Genomic DNA, 17,758 nt, shown 5'->3' on the forward strand with positions numbered 1-17,758 from the left:
AGCCACCAAGACACCATGAAATAAGTAACTGACTATATTTTTATTAACAAAACCCCTAATGACTGATTAGTCAAACAGATGGAGAAGACACAGCCTGCGTTTTCATTATAAAACCCATAAACCCGATGACGATGGCTGGCCTTTGAATCTAGCTCTCTCACAGCTGCGGCTGATACTTATCATCACCTGAGCAAAGAAGCCTCTGCGGCTCCTTCGGGCATAAAGCCAGCGTTTGACGAAGAGAGCTCTCAGCTGCTGCCACGTCAGCCACCAGCCGGTCAGAGGGACCCCACCTCGGCCATCTCCACTCAGCAAGTCTGTCTCCTGAGGTTCTGCAAGTGGGAAGAACACGGAGTTAGAGCTTATGCCAGCATACTGGGCTGAGAGATGCATAGACTTCTGTCAGAGCTGTCCACGTTTGATACAACGGACCAACAAAAGAGAGCCACAGAAAACTAGAGACATGACATGACAACAGACTTGGTGTTGTTGTGTCTCTGTATAATAATTCTTTATTTTAAAGCAGTCATGTAGCACACAGTTTGCCTACTATTACTGAATAAGTCTGTTGGCTCGATCAGGCTTAAACAGATTGCTAAACTTACAGATCTTTGTCCATCTGGTTTTAGTTGAGAGCTTATGTCCCATTATGGTCTTAATCATGTTCAGAGCCTTTATCATTAAGTTCTAGGGAGAAACACTGTAAAAAAAAAAAAAAGTAAAAATGTGGTATTGACAGCATTCAGAACAAAAATGTTTGGTTTGTGTGTGTGTTGTTTTATGAATCCATATTCAGTTAAATGCCTCTTATGTGTTTGCTCTAACAGATAAAGATACATGCTGTGCATCTACTGGGGGAAAATAAAAACACTTTCTTTTTCTATCTAATGATGACTTTCAGTGAGAGATGATCTGAGGGTACCTTGTTTACGAGGCCTTTTCCTTGCTGGCAGCGTTATGGAAACAAACAGTCACAGTTGGAGACGAAACAGCAGACTGACTGTGCATGGAAACACTGTGTGGTATGTACACAAATCCATGCGTCTGCAAGCGTTTCTGAATACCTGTCTCTGGTTCTTCAGCATTTTGTCTCTGAGCCCTCTGCCCAGCTGAGGGCTGCTGGGGAGATTCAGCCTGCAGCTCTGGTTCAGCATCAACGCCGGTTTCCTCTGCCACTCGCAGAAAGATCTGGAAATGTACAGAGTGGCCATGGTAAAGAGATTAAAGTCTTGCTTACAAACACAACAAGTCCATCTTTAAAGGAATATCTAGTGTGAAAAGGGCAAGTGACCTCCTGTATGTGGTGGGCACCTGTTGGAGCCCAAGATGGCTGGATTTTAATTAAACTCTCATGTAATGCAGCTTTAAGTTGAAACTAAAGGCATTCATTTTAAGTTCTCCATGTTTAAGCTTCTAATATTTTTTTTGCCAGGTTTGGGAACACAAGATTTTAAGTTTTCACTGAAAAATTGCCCCGAAAATCATCTTCAGGCCGTGACAGCTGAAGGTGCAGACAGCAGGTGGCAGTATAAAAGCATCCCATAGTTTCGCACAGAGGCCAGAGGAGCAGAGAGTGAGTGGCTTATTCTGACTGAGTAAACTTATCAGGTTCCACTATCAGAGCTAATCTGATGCAAACGTTAAACCCATTAAGACCATGGCTGCTCCAAAAATATCCTGCCTTCCTGATTACACCTGGCCGAGCTCCTATAGATGTCTGTCATGACCACTGACTGAAGGGCACTTGGAGAGCACAGACTTTCGCTAAGGTCAAAGCTATGTCAAGGCCAAGGCCAGTCTTCTATAAAATGCAAATCTGCAAGTGCAACTACTGTATATGTCTGGATATATTTAGAAAACTATAACAATTATGTCAAAATAGGGTTGTACCTAGCTGAAGCCTCATCATCTCAGCTGTGCAATTATTATGTACTTCTAAATTCCAAACTCTTAAACATACATTTGTGCAAAAACCACAGAACAATTTGTTATCAATTACATACCTATGTACAAATCTAAAATGCATAGACTGAATAACATTATGAACATGGCAGCTTGTTTTTAAAAACCCTTGAGTTACATAAACTCTGTGTTCACAAGGAAGAAATGTTTGACTTGAGTAAAAAATGTATATCTCTTGGTGGAGTAATGTCTTCATTAGTTGTGGTTTATAAGCGTGTTTAATTGGCTCCATAGCTGTGGACCTACAGTACATGCATAGTGAGCTCAGATGAACCCTTGAGACCTTTTTTTATGCCAGTATCATACATCTTTTTAACTTAAGAGTTTAAACTTAAGCTTTGGCTTCTATATTGAAGGCTCTGATGGATTCTAAGCCAATGCATCAAGCAGCTTATTTATTCATCTTTCAAAAACGATGTAAATATCTCACCTCCTCTAGTGCGCTGTCCGACAGGCCATAGCTGCTGATGCCCAGCTCTGTCAGCCTCTGATCCAGTTCTGCCAGGAAGACGCCCAGGCTGCTGTCCTTGGCAGCCTTCTGCGGCAAGTTGACCACTGCCTCATGCCCTGACTCCTCCACCAGCCTCGCACCTGGGATGTGTTGCTGTGCCAAGGAGAGCAATGCCGCCAGGTCTGCCGTGATGACAATGAATAGGAGAGGGATCATGCAATGATAAAGGCCTTAGTTTAAGATATCTGATTATTAATACCAAACTTGTGGTTGTAGAACAGCAAATACAAGAAAATACAGCAGTTTAACACTCACATGAGCTGCTCTCCTCACTTCCCAGGCCGGTGTCTTCACTCATGGATGACTCACTGTCCTGAAACACAAAAATGAATTCTACTTTACTTCACCCCATCTAAGTTACTGAACCTGATTTTTCCAAGATACAGATTACCAACAACTACTGTTTGAGAAGAAATGTGGAATGTGCAGGTAACAGTGTGGATATGAAGTAAAGAGAGCACATGCAACTCTTCCAGGATAATTAAAATTGAAAAGAAAAAAAAAATACAGACCTTGAGAGGAGGCAGCTTGTTGGTGCTGATGCTGGTGCAGATACTGGTACTGCTGGGAGTGCTGGTGTCCAGTCCCTCCCTCTTCACCACAGTGAGGTAGTAGCCAGATCCAAGGCGGGATTTCAGGAAGAGCGGTGAGCCACAGCAGCAAAGCTTCCCCTGGGAGATGATGGCAATCCGGTCACCTAGTAGCTCCGCCTCGTCCATGTAGTGGGTGGACAGGATGATGGTCCGGTCTGATGGGCAAAGACAGCACAGACACATACTGACTATAGCTCTTAATTATGTGGGTCTTGCAGTTTGCTTGTCATCTTGGGGTTTTTTCCAGGTTCAGGTGGTGTTCTCCCCTACAAGCCTTTAGATAACAGCGAGCATCTCCTAAAAGTAAAACCCAACCAGGTTTTACAGCAACATTACAATAAAAAGACTGGGTCATGGAAACTATACATTATTTTTCAGCTTGTTTTGTAAGTCCACTCTTGTGTTATTATTTTGTGTTTCAATTCAAGAAAACGCATATAAAGCTATAAGGTTGTCACTCCAGAACAGCATTTTTGGTTTGGCATTTTCCAGTAGCAGCGCCTCATCTTAAGCATGGTTCATATATTTTTGGCCCCTACTCAGAAATCACAACTAGAGCCACAGATTCACAGCACTCCCGCCCATACTACACCTTTGCGGTATTTTAGTAGCAGATCCCAGATCCCTCTGCGGGAGTAAGGATCAACCCCTGCTGTGGGTTCATCCAGAACAACCACCTTAGAGCCTCCGACAAACGCGATCGCCACAGACAGCTTCCTCTGCATGCCACCTGACAGAGAAGCAGAGAAGAAGAGATTCAATTTTAGAACACAAACATGTTTATTTTTCAGGACAAAGCTGACGCACCCCTCCATCAACATGTACAATGATGAAAGTGAGGGTCAGGTCATGATTTTATACAGAGGTTAAAAAAGAGTTTACCAGAGAGGTTTCTGGTCTGTTCATGTCGTTTGTGCAGCAGGCCGACATCTTCCAGCAGAGTGTCCAGCTCAGCTTTCACCTCTGCCTCAGATAAACCCTTCAGACACCCATAAAACCACACATGCTCCTCCACTGTTAGTCTGACAGAAAGAGGGAGGGACACAGACAGGAAATATGAACATCTGTTTGAAAGCATTTGAGTGTTTTCTGGTGAAATCCAGGTCTACCAGATAATCTAGTTTTTTTTTTCATTTATTTCACAGTAATGTGACTAATTTCATAAACACAAACCAGACTCTCAAAAGATGCTTGTGGTAACAAATCTAGAGAGGAATTTCTGTAATCCATCAAACATAACCAGAGTAAAGAACCGTCCACGCCAAGAACAATATCTGTAAAAATAACTATACATATAATGTTTTAAAATATCATGAACTCAAGTGGATGGCGGAATCCACACAACTATAATGACAACAACAGTTGCAAACAATATCGCAGGGATCACTTTCAAAAGCAATTTGATGGACAACAGAAACATTTTCTCACCCTGCAAACACAGCTGGAGCGTGCAGCGAGTGTTTGGCACCACTGTTTACAGAATGTTACTGTTCGTGAGTGTGGATACCCACATCATTACAGCTATTGTTATAGTTATCGTTCAGGGTGTGGATGGCCATTAAGTCAGATGCAATGGCAGCTCGGTACCAGTGGTTTGCAACAGAACACAGGAAACATTGGAAAGACAAGCCTTACATGTCAAACAGGACATTGTGCTGTGGACAAACTCCAAGTGTTCTCCGGATGATGTCCATGTCATGGCGGATGTCCATCCCCTTGATGTACACAGTGCCCGAAGTGGGTGGGAACAGGCCAGTCAGGACAGATCTGACAAACATCACACACATCAGAATAAATACTTAGTTGAAGCACAGCTGCTTATGATCATATGCGTGCTGATGCTGGTGTACTACTGTAACTATGTCTTCTCACTGTTATTATCCTTTACAAGCCCAAAACGTTACGATAAACGAAGCAAAATTTAACCAACCAAAGTCACTCTGTATTAATATATATAACTCTGAACTGCCCTCATTTATTTAATAATACAACACATCAGTGCTGACGGTGATCATCTATCACTGCTCAGGTCTGCTCCTTACATGGTGGTGGTTTTGCCGGCTCCATTGTGGCCGAGGAATGAGGTGATCTGCCCCTCGTAGAACTTCAGGTTGAGGTGATTGACGGCCAGTTTGGCGCCCTTTTTGTAGATCTTCACCAGGTTTCTGATGTTCACACCCAAGGTCATATTAGTGGGTTCTGGTTCAATGTGATCTGATGACAGAAAAGCATTGTGTATATATTTAGAAGGGACAATATAACATGAAATGTTAGGGGGTTACAATGGCTAATTACAAAGTGCTAATTCATCTCTCACTGTGATAATAAAAGTGTCGTATGTGAGCAGAAGTCATCAGTCAAGCAGTGAAAGGGATTATGAGAAGCAAAAATCAGAAAGAACAATGTGTGGTCTGGACTGTTGCTCATCCTCAGCTTCAGTCTCCTTGTGCTCTTAAACCTTGTAAATAAATGGGCTTATTGTCTCAGCTCATTAACATGATTTGTAGTTAACTGGCTTAACCACACAAAACTACCAATACAGTCCTCTAACTGGTATTAAGACCAGAGAAGAAGACTGCAGATGGCTGCCAAAATGAGCCTACTAAAACTGTGTCCAATAAACAAGGCTCTTGCCAGTGATGTGACTGCGGTTTACAAAGTGAAGATCCCTTGTAAATAAGCTTTTCAAGCATGGTTCAGAGGAAGAAAGCCAACTGTAGCCACGATCAAACCATGACAGGACCAACCAGGACCATGACAGAAAAAAAAAGTTTAACTAAGAAAGAGACACAGCTGCTGATGTGCAGCTGCTTCAAGACTTCTGTACCTTCATCCTGGTCTGTAGGTGCGGGGGGAATTGGCATGCCCGCCTCCAGGGGAGCTCCACCCCAGTAGTTGATCTGGAAGATGAAGTACCACGGCCGGGGTATCCCATATTCACCTGGTGTAAAAACATACACATATTCACACATTCAGTCAAGATAAAGTTTTATAACAGAGTCAAAATCAAGCACAGAAAGTTTTTATGTCTTTGATGAAAGAACCAGTATGACCAGTATTTGTTTGGCAACACACTTAAATTATTAGCACAATGTTACGCTATGCTTGCACTTTTCAACTTCATCTTGCATTCACGTCAGTGACTAACTGTAACTTAACACAAAATCAATTACACACCACTCTTCCAATATTAATAGTTCCGATCGTCATACCAGGAAACACTGCTTCGATGTACCAGGCTGCTGTGGCATAGATGAAGGCGTCCAAATACAGCATGCATATAGAGGTAGTGAAGTTGTACGAGTCTCCTTCCACAGGACTGGAGTGAAGGTTGTACCACTGGATGCCCACACCTTGCTCTTCATACTGAGAGAAATACTCACAGCCGAAGCCAAAGGCCACAGGGGACAGGAAACTCTGAAGAAAGTAACATTTACATACATACACTGAGTTTAAAGTCCAGGTAAAGCTAAAACGAATGGGTGTTTTGAGTTTGTCAAACTACAGAAAAATGTGCCACTCACGGCTAGGACTCTGTAAGTGGTGTTGAGGCGGTCTCTCCAGGCTACACACAGTACGTAGGGCAGGTAGAGCCCGAAGTAGATGAGCCCTCCACATGCTGCAGCCAGGTTGGCTTTGGAGAAGAAGGTGCTGATAAGGAAACACTGCATGATGGTGGCGGTGGCAAACGCCGTCAGGAAGAAAAACACAACAGCTGGGTCGCTGTATGGCAGGATGTCCCCCCACTGGAAAGAAGACACAGAAAAAGTAAGACCGTTTAACATTAACTTCAGGGGACATACGTTACACACCGAGGAAAGATATACATTCAATACCACAAAAACACCTGAAAACAATTTATTGTATTTAGTGTGGCTTGTCCTTTAATATGTTTTGTGTGTGGTCATCTTGCCTTGAGCAGAGCGATGAGGAGCCCTGCAGAGACCAGAAAAGGAACTATGCTACTGATGAACCAGCTGAGCCACAGCGTTCCCGTTCCCAGACCCATAATCCTCATGGTTTCCTTCAGCCTTGCCTCCTTCTCGTACACCACGCCTTTGATGATCATCGCGACTGAGTAGATCCATGCCAGTGTCATGAAGAGAGGCAGGGAGCGGTTCAGCACTCTAAGGAAACTGTCAAAAAAGAGAAGAAAAAATTAAATTCATGTGCTGAAGTAAAGTCATAATGTAGTTCTAGTTTAACATAGAAGGTTGTTGATGGTTATTCAAAATAGTCCCACAAATATAGGATAATTTTTAATTAAATACTTTTTCCTTTACTTTAGAAATATTAGTGAACTCATACCACGGACTCCTTGATTCCTGTTATGATTCCACACATGAAGAAAACTTGTGAAAGGTGGCTGCCCAAACAGCTACCATTTAAGTGTCCAGAGAACTGTGTGTACTGCCAAGTCTCTAAAAACATCAATGTACAGCAACAAATGACTCACACATCATCCACATAGCAAGGGTAGGGCATCTGCTGGATGTAGATGCCCGTTGTCTGTTGAACTCCGGTGAGGATGCGGGTCACAGCTCTCTCCACCAGGTCCTGAACGTACACAAAGCCGCCCCAAATGTAGCGCATGTCACTGAACGGGTCGGCTGCTGGACCAGGATCCCAAAATCTGATGAAAATAAACAAACAAACAAAATAAAAGCCCACACCAAAATTATGTTTTTGTGAAGTCCAAGCACTGGAGAAAGTCAGCACCAAGAAAAAAAGCTGTTGCTAGGTGAAAACTAAAAACATACTGTATTTCTAAAAGAAAAATGTTGTGTCAGTACCTGTCCTTGATCTTGTTGGTCCGAGTCACATCATCAATGTCCATTCGGATTTTGTAGGTAACGTGGGGTGGCAGGTCTGGGGATGAAGAGTTGGGCAGCAGGAAAACCACACCTGCCCAGAACTGTCTGTCCTCCAATAACTCCAAAGCTCTGTCAATCAACTGGCCCTCGGTCTCCAATCCCTCCAGCTTGTTGAGAGAGAAACACTGCAGGGGATAACAGGAGATGCAGAAGACACGTGATAAATTTACCTACAGTATACTTTACACTGTTTACTACTTTACTTTTTTCCTGTGTAACAATTTTCAAGTCTAAAAACAAACAAAAAAGTCATACGGGATAGACACTCTTTAGCTGTTTTGTGAAATTCTGTTTGCTATGCACCATGTAAATATAAAGACAATGATATTTGGCTGCATTAGCTCTTTAGTAAGCATATTATTATTATTATTATTATTAGAGGTGTCAATTGCAGTTAAATGAGTGGAATTTAAAGTTTTATTTCCTACTCCAAATTCTTTTATCTCCTCTGTTTTTATTCTCAGTAGCAAGGTGGACTATCTGACATATTTGGAGAGCAGCATGAAAAGGAAACATTAAAGCCAAAGGGAAGTACCTCAGTGACTTGTGCGAGGGTACTGATGGTGTGGCCGAGGTCGTTGTAGACATCCAGCCATGTAGGCGGTGCTCCGGGCTTCCGTGGGGTGTCCGGCGAGGGTGTGGACAGGAATCTAGCGATCCGTGAGGCCGTCCAGGAAGTGTTCTCCAGACGCATGTTGACCAGTACTGCGACCTCTGGCCGCTTCAACAAACCCTGATACAAACAAACACAAACACCTTATATATAAAAAGATTTTTTAGCAACATCGTGTCCCAACACACTCATATCATTCCTCCTGTGGTGATACAGCAGCTGGTGAGTCAGACCTGCAGCATCTGAATCTCCACACTGCTCTCCATGTAATTCTTGATCCGTGGTCCGACCTCCATCCAGGCTTCATTCAGCTCCTGGAGGATCTGCAGGTCCTCGAAAGTCTTGTTCACCTTCAGAAGACACATGTAGTTAGCTTAGAAACACATTAAAATGTTCAGCAAACCCCTAGAGGATGTGTTGGTGACAACCAGTTTCTTAGACAAACAGCCATCAGTTATATTCTCACAATCCTGATGATGATGTTAGTCAGGGTTAGACTCTGTGAGGGTTGACTCTGTACCTCTTTCATGACTTGTTGCACTGCAGGAGTGTCTGGCGTGTACAGCAGTTTTCCAATAAACAGAGGTTTTATTCCTCGCCACACAATCCGAGACAGAGGGTTGGACTCCATTCCTTGGATCAAACTTTTACAGAATGGAGCTGCGTGGAGAGAGGAACAGACCAAATGGTACAAATCTTAAACAAAAACAACTGGTTAAGCAGAGAGCACTCAGGATACAGCTAGAACTTGATGCTCAGTAGTGTTATGTTGATTTTCGGTGCATTATTGATCTTACAATATCACCACAGTATCAGACCGTGGGAAATCTTTTTTTCTACTTACCTAAATTACAATATGACAACCAACTGAAAAGAGAAGCACTTGCTACATTATAAAGCAAATAATCAAAGATACACTAAGCAGGATTTTCCAAAAATCAATGTATAGACTTGCACAAAAGTAATCACTTATGACCCACTACTAGTGTGTGGCGTTGTATTTATCTGCAGACACTCTGCCTGTATTTTCTTATTTTCTGTGTAGGGGATGTTTCTGGACACAGCAGGCAGGTGAGGCTGTGAATTTATAAAAACGTAGCAACCAGGTGCCAGACTGTAAGCAGCATGCATCCAAGAGACACAGTGCAACGGTAGCATAATGGTTTGGTGAAATGCCAACAAGAATGAATCTGGGTTTGGCTTGATTTTCATTTTTGCTAGCGAGCATGTTTAAAAACAGTAACCAAACAATCCTGCATAGTATACCTTCAACAGAAACTGTTATACAAAAAGTTATTCACTCATCCTTAAAGTATCAGTATGTTTCCAATCACATCACAGCTTCTTACTGGTGTTGTTGTCACGGTCCAGGTCTGTGTCCTCAGTGCCGTTTTTTCCCAGGAAGGACTTGATGTCATTGTCCTCGTACCAGTTGAGTGATGGGATGCGCTCACCGCCAACCTCAGGGTGACCGCACATGATCCTCGAAAAAGCACGGAAACTCTCCCTGGGCATTGCCGAGCGATTCTCAGGAGACAGAAGACGAAGAGCTGCGTTCATGTCCGCAAAGCTGGTGAGAGAGGAGAACTGAAGGAAGACAGAGGAGTACGAGTGAAAAGTTTGGAGGAGAAAGAGAAAAGAAACACCATAAAGAGTAGAAATGCAGGGAGTTAACATGTGGAAAAAGATGATGTTGTTGTTTTTTTTTAAATTCCTCTGAGAAAATTTGGTTAATTCTTTTCAGCCACAAAAGTGTATTGTGAGTATACAAAAACAACAAAAGCTTAAAGTTCCACTAGCGGCCACTGCAAACTGCAAACCATAATATCAAAAAGTCATAATATTACTGTCAAATAACTTTAATGATGGCCTGATTTGTTTACAGTGACTTATTCATTCATTCATTCATTCATTCATTCATTCATCTTCTAACCGCTTCATCCTCTTGAGGGTCGCGGGGGGGCTGGAGCCTATCCCAGCTGACATCGGGCGAGAAGCAGGGTACACCCTGGACAGGTCGCACCTCCCAAAATTTCCATCCAATTGACAGATTGTCAAACAAAATACGGACAGAAATGAAAAATCAGGTGTGTTCTTACATCATCGATGAGGACCCCCAGCTCCTGAGAGACTGATGTGACGGCCTGACTGATGACCCTGAGGTCTCCTGCGTTAGCCATCAGACGCTCTCTCTGACAGGACGGACAGACAGACAGGTTTACTGATGGTACTGACTGACATACTTACATCAGATAAACAAGGAAACTGTTTCAAGTCAGCGATTTTTTAAAATGTGAGCTAACAATGTTTGAAAAAAGTATCTGATTCCTACCGTGAAGAACTTGGTAAAGTCGAGCTGAGAGAGGAAAAGGCGTTCAGCCTCCTGCAGGACGTCCGTTGGGAGGTTACACAACTGAGTCTGAAGATCATTCAAGGTGGCTTCTCCTCCCTCAACTGTCAGAAACTGTCCCAACATGCTCGCATTGCAGACCAAGTCCTTCAGCTGCATCTGAGCCCCAGCCACAGAAACCTGGATGGGACAAAATTGATGTCGCACATTTAGATTTAACAGTGACAAAAAATACATAAAACTTGTTCTTAGGTGTAATTATGCTACTTATTTATCAAAGCCTGATATTGATCCAGTCCATTCACTGTTTTATTTAACTTTTATTTAACACAGCCAGTTCAACAATTCATAAGTCCTATTTTATTTGTGAATGGGGCTGTAAAAATCTTATTTGTTGAGTGTAGATTTTATTTTTGTGTCTAATTTTAAATTGAATGGATTTGGTAAAAATCACTTGGGTTGAGTCCCAGAACAGATTAACCAATTTAACAAAACCCAAATGCTGATGGCTTTTTTCCAAGGATTTGCAGCTGATAGTTCACCTGAAAATTGAGGCGAGCCTTCATCAGCTGGTCCACAGTCATGGGCGACAGGCTGCCATTGGTCAGGAGGAAGGTGGAGAACGTTTCATTGGCTCTCAGGTATTCTTCTACTGGGAGATCTACGGCAGAAACACAAACATTAACCTTCACTCAAAACAAAGGCTGTTTGCAGGTTAGGTCATGAACTGTGAGGTGCTAACAAAAGACAATTTTTCAGCGAGAAAAATCATTTTTTTGTTTTTCAGATAATACATGGCATCTATCACTTCACTTCTCACTTACTTTGCTTATTTCATATGTCACATCTGTACCTGAAAATTAAAATACCCTGCTTTATCAGGCCTTAGGCAGGTACCAAACCACATCTGTAAAAATCTGTCTTCAGTGCCCATAATGTGCTATAATTCAAAACTCATAAAAACAAATCGTACCCAGCTCTGGAGGCAGAAATATTCTGGTTAACTGACATCTACATTTTCATCATTCATGATTATTACTCTTATCCAGCACTAGCTTACCTACAGTAAAGGCTTATATGGCTGGATTGAACTTGGAAGGTCAATGTGACAAGGAACACCTTTCATTGTGAGGTTTAACAATACCATTTAAGTTATTTTGTTCCCTGAAAAGCTGTAACCAAGAGAAATATAACTGCAGGTTTGAGGTTAAAAACGATGCTTTATAATATAGTCTTTACAGTATCAGTGGGTGAGGAGTCAGTACATGTCTATCAGGCCAGTGATGTGGGATCTGTTGCAGAAAAAAAAAAAAAAACACTGAAGAACCTGCTTTCATTCACCCAATTGTTTTCTGGTCAAGTAATTTAATCTGCCCACAGCAAGGAGAGGCAAAACATCCACTCTGTGCTGCTTCACAACAGCACTAAATGGCTACATTCATCCGGTCACTTGACACCTCTTTAAAGCCATTCATACAGACCAGCTACTGGCTGCCACTGTGAGCTCTCAGTCCTGCTCAGATTAGTGTGGGAACAGAGCTGGCTCCAAAAAAAAAAAAAAAAAAATCTAAATGAATTCAAGACTTGATTGTATTTGATGGCTTGCAGAGACTTAATCCTGCTATTGATGACATTTGTGTTTTTGAATGTTTTGGGTGTAATAAAGACAAAAGGTTGTATAAGTGATTCAAAAATCAACATTTGCTTAGCAATCTTTTTCATTAGTGCCCTGATTTTGACAAGTAGAGTTCCTTCTGTTGCATTTAGAGATTCAAACATTGCAGTCATCTTGTCTTCCTGGACTTTACGGCATTACGACCTTGTTTTAGCCGTACTACAGCCTCACCAACAGAAGCCAAGGCTCTATTGGGTTTCTCTATATACATAATTTATTCTGATTCTTGGAAAGCAACCTTAAAGATATACCTTGACATTATATACTCATGTCCACTTTGTGTGTGTTTGGCCTACAAAAATGACTATTATTATTATTGGTAGTGTAATAAAATCTAATCAACTTTCTGGCTAGCAATGCCCACTCACGGTTTATAATGAGAAATACTAGTAAAGAAATTGTCACGGTGTCAGAATGTCAAGGTATCCCTTCAGATCGCTGCTAGAGGAGATTCAAACAAGCTGTAGTACTTGGCCAGGCCCCAGGTCTCTCTCCCAGCCTTCGGACACTCTCCATCAGGTCCTGAAAGCCAGCAAGGCTCCGGTTTCCACTGTAGGACAGAACAGTCTGGGCGTCCACGAAGAGACGAGAGAGTCTGGGGGAGAATGACGACAGGAGGAGTCTTAACTGGGACAAACGTGTACAGATGGGTTTTAAGGATGGTAAACTTTTTTTTACCAGTAATCACCGACTGCAAACATCACAAACTGTGTTCAATGAAGGGCTCAGATGACTATGAACTTAACTTAACATGTTTCTTGCATGAAATAAAATATTCTGACTCTCAGGGTTGGCTGTTTGACCCCCAGCTCCTCCTGTCTACATGAAAAAAGTGTCCATGGGCAAGACACTGAACCCCAAAGTGCTCCTGATGGTCAGGCCTGCAACCTTGCATGGTAGCTGGCTGCCTTGAGTGTGGGAGTAGTGTCTTGTAAAGCAAATTACAGTAAAGTGCGATGTAAATGCATCTAATTACCCTTTATATAAAGAAAAGAAAGAAACTGGGGAATTAATGAATTAATAAATGTTGACTGTGGTGGATTTCCTAAGTTTTATGTTGATTTTCACACTACAGTGGCATTAAATTTAATCAACTACTGTCTATCCACGTGAATAGAGGATTTTTAACCATAATGAGAGTGCCTCGAAAGATGTTTTAGACTGCAAGCACACACCATGGACCTACACTGACTAAGCTGGGATAGTCATTGCTTTTCATTCTTAAATCAGCTGCTGCCTGGAGAGTTGGGAGGTCTCTGCTGATTTTCTGGCAAGCTCACGATAAAAACAGACCAGACTTGTACAGATTAAACAGACACAGCGTGTTAATTTGTGAACCATTGTGTAATGGTGGGCAGATTTGTTTCCCCGTTTCCAGTCTTTGTGCTAAGCTGCAGCTTCAAATTAAGCACAGACACAAGAGTGGTATCTGGTTTCTGATCTAATTCTCTACAAGAAAGTAATTATCAGTATATGTATTTCCCAACATGCTCTCTTGATCTAACAAACAGAATTCAAAGTCAGTAACAATAGCCTGTCATTTTTATTTTTTTTTTTTTTAAATCAAAACATTTTTAATTCTGACATAAATTTTGACTAACTGCAGTTTGTCCATTTATCTGTTAGGCTACTACTCCACCACTCCAGACAGCTGTCCATGCTTTTACCTCCAGTTTACCTACATGGAGTTGTCAAAGTTGCCAACTTGGCCCATTGTCTCTCCTGGTGTCGGGCTGTGGAAGCAGGGGTTGTTGATGTTGCAGATAATGCCCTGAATCCAGGGCAAGGTGCCTGCTGATGGCAAGGCTTTGTTTGGAAAGTGACCTACAAGGGAAGGAAAAGAAAAACAAAGACAAACAACTTCAGCACTGGGAGATTAGCCGGAGATACGAAACAATGAAAATACTGTGGTGGTGACCTGAAATGCACTCTACGGGCAGCGGTCTGAACAATAATCCCAACATAACCCATACAGCTGTTATGTGAACAAATCTTGTGTTTTTTTTGTTATATCAAATCATATTGTTATTATCTTTAAATTGATGTGAACTGTCTTTACATGCAAGACTGATCTACATAAGACAAAAACAGGAAGGAAGAGGCATGTTCTCACTTCTTCTTTATGGAAATGACTGGGGAATTACACACAAACAGCAAACATGCACAGGTTGCAATGTTTTGATGCTCACAAGCAAAATTTACTGTATGTTGCACGGGGTAGTACACAGCTTGTGTCCACTCCATTACTTGGAATACACCAATCAACAAAGGTGCTTCTCTCTTCTCTCTGAACATACAGGAGATTTACACCTCTCAAATTAGCACTGAATAATTAACGCTGGTAATCTGCAAGGTTCTGTTTTGTGCTTTTTTTCTTTATTTGTTATTAGACAATACCAAGATGTAGCTTTAAGGGATCGGGTAAAATGTGAGGCCTTAACCAACCAGCCTATATTGTGTCATGTAATGTTACGTTAAATTATGTTACCATGTCATGTTATCAGACGTTATACTAATGGCAGACTTCTCAAAGAAGGTGAACTACACAACAGGTTAGGAAAACAAATGTGCGTGGCACAAGACTCACTCTTACTGAGTTAATCCTCTTTAAATGGTTGGCATGAAGCCATGTGTCAGGCCTGTAAGTGTGTGTGTGTGTCTGAAAAGACACGTATTACATAATATCACTCACATTGGCTCTGTTTGTAGGGAGGGTGTGAATGGCGAACAGAGATGAGGATGACGAAGAGGAAGAGCGGCCAGAGGAGCTCGATGATCAGCTGGATCTGGATAAGAGGAAAATATGAAAGCTGTTATAAATAATCAATGACCTCTGTCAGTGACCATCATCTAGTGTGGCCTACACTGGAACTGATACCGATAACTGTGTTTTTCTTTCATAAAACTTCAGATGTTTGATTTGTTATAGTTTATTTGTGCTATGCAGTTGTAAAAATAACTTATTTAATGTCCAAGCTGTGTTTCATATCATATTTTTCTTTACAGAATTAACCGACTATAATATTTCTTTCTGTGAAGTGAAAGTGTGCCCACCTTGTTTCTCCTGCGGTACGTGATGTTCTTCCAGAGCAGGAGGCCAAGCTGTCGGAAAAACCCCATCGCTCACAGCAGCTACCTGGCCATGATGCAAAGCTGGAAAACACAAAATGTGGTGAGAAAGAGTCACATCTGCAGGGTGCCCTAGTTGTCAAGTTGTCAGGGACACATGTCATGTGGCTGCTGTGTCCCCACTTTCATTACAGCGGGGGACATTTATCACCTGTCATCGTCCTCTGTGTATCGCTGATGACTGTCTTGTCCTGTCCCTCCCTAAAGTCACATATCAAATGTGGGCAAAATGTCCGAAAACAAATCGTAAAAGAAAGGCTCAGCAAGTGGATCAGGGTCTGATACACTTTAGAGTAATGGTTGCTTTGCTCATGAGCAGCTCTCATGGTGGCAAGAGGAGAGTGTTTCAAACATTTTAACTTGAATAGAGAGGGGTGCTGTGACACTACATACTAACACACTGACAAGAAATCATTCATTTCAGGGGAGGCCAGACAGTAACTGACTAGTCATATCCCAACTTGACTTTTGGTCCATTTTTTTCTGTACCTTTCTGTACATGTACCTCACCTAAATTGTTTGTGTAATTATCCATAGACCAAAATAATTGTATCCAGAGGTCATTAACTGCTGTAGTTTTATGCACTTTTTCTTTTCATTTCAAGTGAGTGCAAGTGTTTTAAAATACTTGCTAAGGCTTTGTGTGCTGTTAATTAAAATGTGCTAATCTGACTTCTGATTCTGACTGTGAATAAGCCATCATTAGTAACGACCATCGTGATAAACTGTAGCTGACCTTTCCCCTGCAGAGGACACAACTGTGGCCGAGGATAGTTGAGTTAATCCTCGTAAGAAAATAACTCTTCTCAAAATATTTTTGTATTTCATGCTGTCAACTGAGACATACATATAGAGAAGAAAGTTAAAACATCCTGCATGAGATGGACCCAAAAGGCTATTTTTATATTTTGTTGTGAGTGAAGGTTGTCTTTTGTGCCTGCTGTGATCTGCTCAAGATGGACAATCCCCTGCTTTATCTCGAAATCCTCCTGATCCTGACAGCTTACCTGCTTCACACAGAGACTTTAACATTTGCCTTCGCTCTGTGAATGCCTCCAGAGTATGGTCTCTTCCTTATGTTTGTCCTGTGGTTAGTGAATAATCTGGAGACCTGGCTCGTGATTTGGGCCAGGTTAGAAAGCAATGGCCAAGCTCATTTCCTTTGCTACTCTAAAGAAGACATCTGCAACCTTAAAGTTATTTTTCAATTATTATTTTAATTATATTTCAATGAATTGCAGGTGTCAGTACAGGTATATAATTCAGGTATTGTAGCCACTGTATTTTCTTTAACAACATAACCCTTTCTCTTCCTGTTTTGATCATGTCATTTAAGTTTTTCCTTTTTCAAAGCTGTATGGTGACACTACATCTTAAATAATATAAAATGAACCACCGGTACAAACTAACGCTAGGCATGTCAGCGTTTCATGTGGGGAGCAACCTATTCATAAAAAATGTAAAGTACAAGAACACAAGTAAAATGATTTGACTAATTAACGATACTACTTATACCATTTGACTTCACAGTTAAACTCGTCCATTGCTACTAAGTTAGCTAAAGAAATAACCTAGCTAACACTAAGCTACGGAGAAGATGAAAACTCTTAGCTAACATTATTCGGATACAGCTTCCTGCCAGGTTTCACAGCGATAAATTACCTTTAAGAAAACAATAACTAAAACGTAATGAGCTCCCAAGACTCCTTAAACTGTTCTTCATAAATACCTTTCCGTAAAAAAGATGATAAGAACCTCCTTTCCGCGTTTCGGACACACCAACGCCCGGCAGCTTGTCATTGACACTCCATTTCCCCAATGTTTGTAACGGCAGGTGTGAGCTAAACAAAGTCCCGCCCACATGCGACGCTGATTGGCCGAAGCTGCTATTAGGGTGGAGTCACGGAAGCCGGTGAAGAATTTGATTGGCTCTTGTCTATGTTTTGGCAACAGAAGACAGCTGATTGGCCAGGCACTGGCAGAGCTGTGTTATGTGCATGTTATTAAAATCTGTCATGTTCACGGAGCCTCAGATAACAAGAGCTGCATCT

General features: G+C 41.7%; 1 protein-coding gene across 2 annotated transcripts in view; it reads right to left on the reverse strand.

Moving 5' to 3' along the window:
* The window catches only part of abca7 (ATP-binding cassette, sub-family A (ABC1), member 7), a 31,496-nt gene extending 13,959 nt beyond the window's left edge, over positions 1 to 17,537 (reverse strand). The window contains exons 1-27 of one of the 2 annotated variants that reach the window (XM_049587684.1): positions 17,437 to 17,537; positions 15,633 to 15,731; positions 15,271 to 15,364; positions 14,261 to 14,402; positions 13,049 to 13,173; positions 11,446 to 11,564; positions 10,886 to 11,083; positions 10,653 to 10,745; positions 9,903 to 10,140; positions 9,074 to 9,213; positions 8,787 to 8,903; positions 8,476 to 8,673; positions 7,860 to 8,065; positions 7,523 to 7,699; positions 6,980 to 7,202; positions 6,591 to 6,812; positions 6,279 to 6,483; positions 5,894 to 6,007; positions 5,109 to 5,280; positions 4,702 to 4,833; positions 3,949 to 4,088; positions 3,659 to 3,796; positions 2,986 to 3,221; positions 2,729 to 2,786; positions 2,393 to 2,595; positions 1,065 to 1,188; positions 187 to 332 (exon numbers count right to left, since the gene is read on the reverse strand). In XM_049587684.1, coding sequence (XP_049443641.1) covers positions 187 to 332; positions 1,065 to 1,188; positions 2,393 to 2,595; positions 2,729 to 2,786; positions 2,986 to 3,221; positions 3,659 to 3,796; positions 3,949 to 4,088; positions 4,702 to 4,833; positions 5,109 to 5,280; positions 5,894 to 6,007; positions 6,279 to 6,483; positions 6,591 to 6,812; positions 6,980 to 7,202; positions 7,523 to 7,699; positions 7,860 to 8,065; positions 8,476 to 8,673; positions 8,787 to 8,903; positions 9,074 to 9,213; positions 9,903 to 10,140; positions 10,653 to 10,745; positions 10,886 to 11,083; positions 11,446 to 11,564; positions 13,049 to 13,173; positions 14,261 to 14,402; positions 15,271 to 15,364; positions 15,633 to 15,698 — 4,026 coding nt within the window. In that variant the 5' untranslated portion in view covers positions 15,699 to 15,731; positions 17,437 to 17,537. Of the gene's footprint in view, positions 1 to 186; positions 333 to 1,064; positions 1,189 to 2,392; positions 2,596 to 2,728; positions 2,787 to 2,985; positions 3,222 to 3,658; positions 3,797 to 3,948; positions 4,089 to 4,701; positions 4,834 to 5,108; positions 5,281 to 5,893; positions 6,008 to 6,278; positions 6,484 to 6,590; positions 6,813 to 6,979; positions 7,203 to 7,522; positions 7,700 to 7,859; positions 8,066 to 8,475; positions 8,674 to 8,786; positions 8,904 to 9,073; positions 9,214 to 9,902; positions 10,141 to 10,652; positions 10,746 to 10,885; positions 11,084 to 11,445; positions 11,565 to 13,048; positions 13,174 to 14,245; positions 14,403 to 15,270; positions 15,365 to 15,632; positions 15,732 to 17,436 lie in introns of those variants that run through there. The other variant, XM_049587685.1, reaches the window with a different exon arrangement.
* Positions 17,538 to 17,758: the final 221 nt, after the last annotated feature.

The sequence above is a fragment of the Epinephelus fuscoguttatus genome, linkage group LG10, assembly GCF_011397635.1.
Source record: "Epinephelus fuscoguttatus linkage group LG10, E.fuscoguttatus.final_Chr_v1".
In the NCBI taxonomy this organism is placed as follows: Eukaryota; Metazoa; Chordata; class Actinopteri; order Perciformes; family Serranidae; genus Epinephelus; species Epinephelus fuscoguttatus.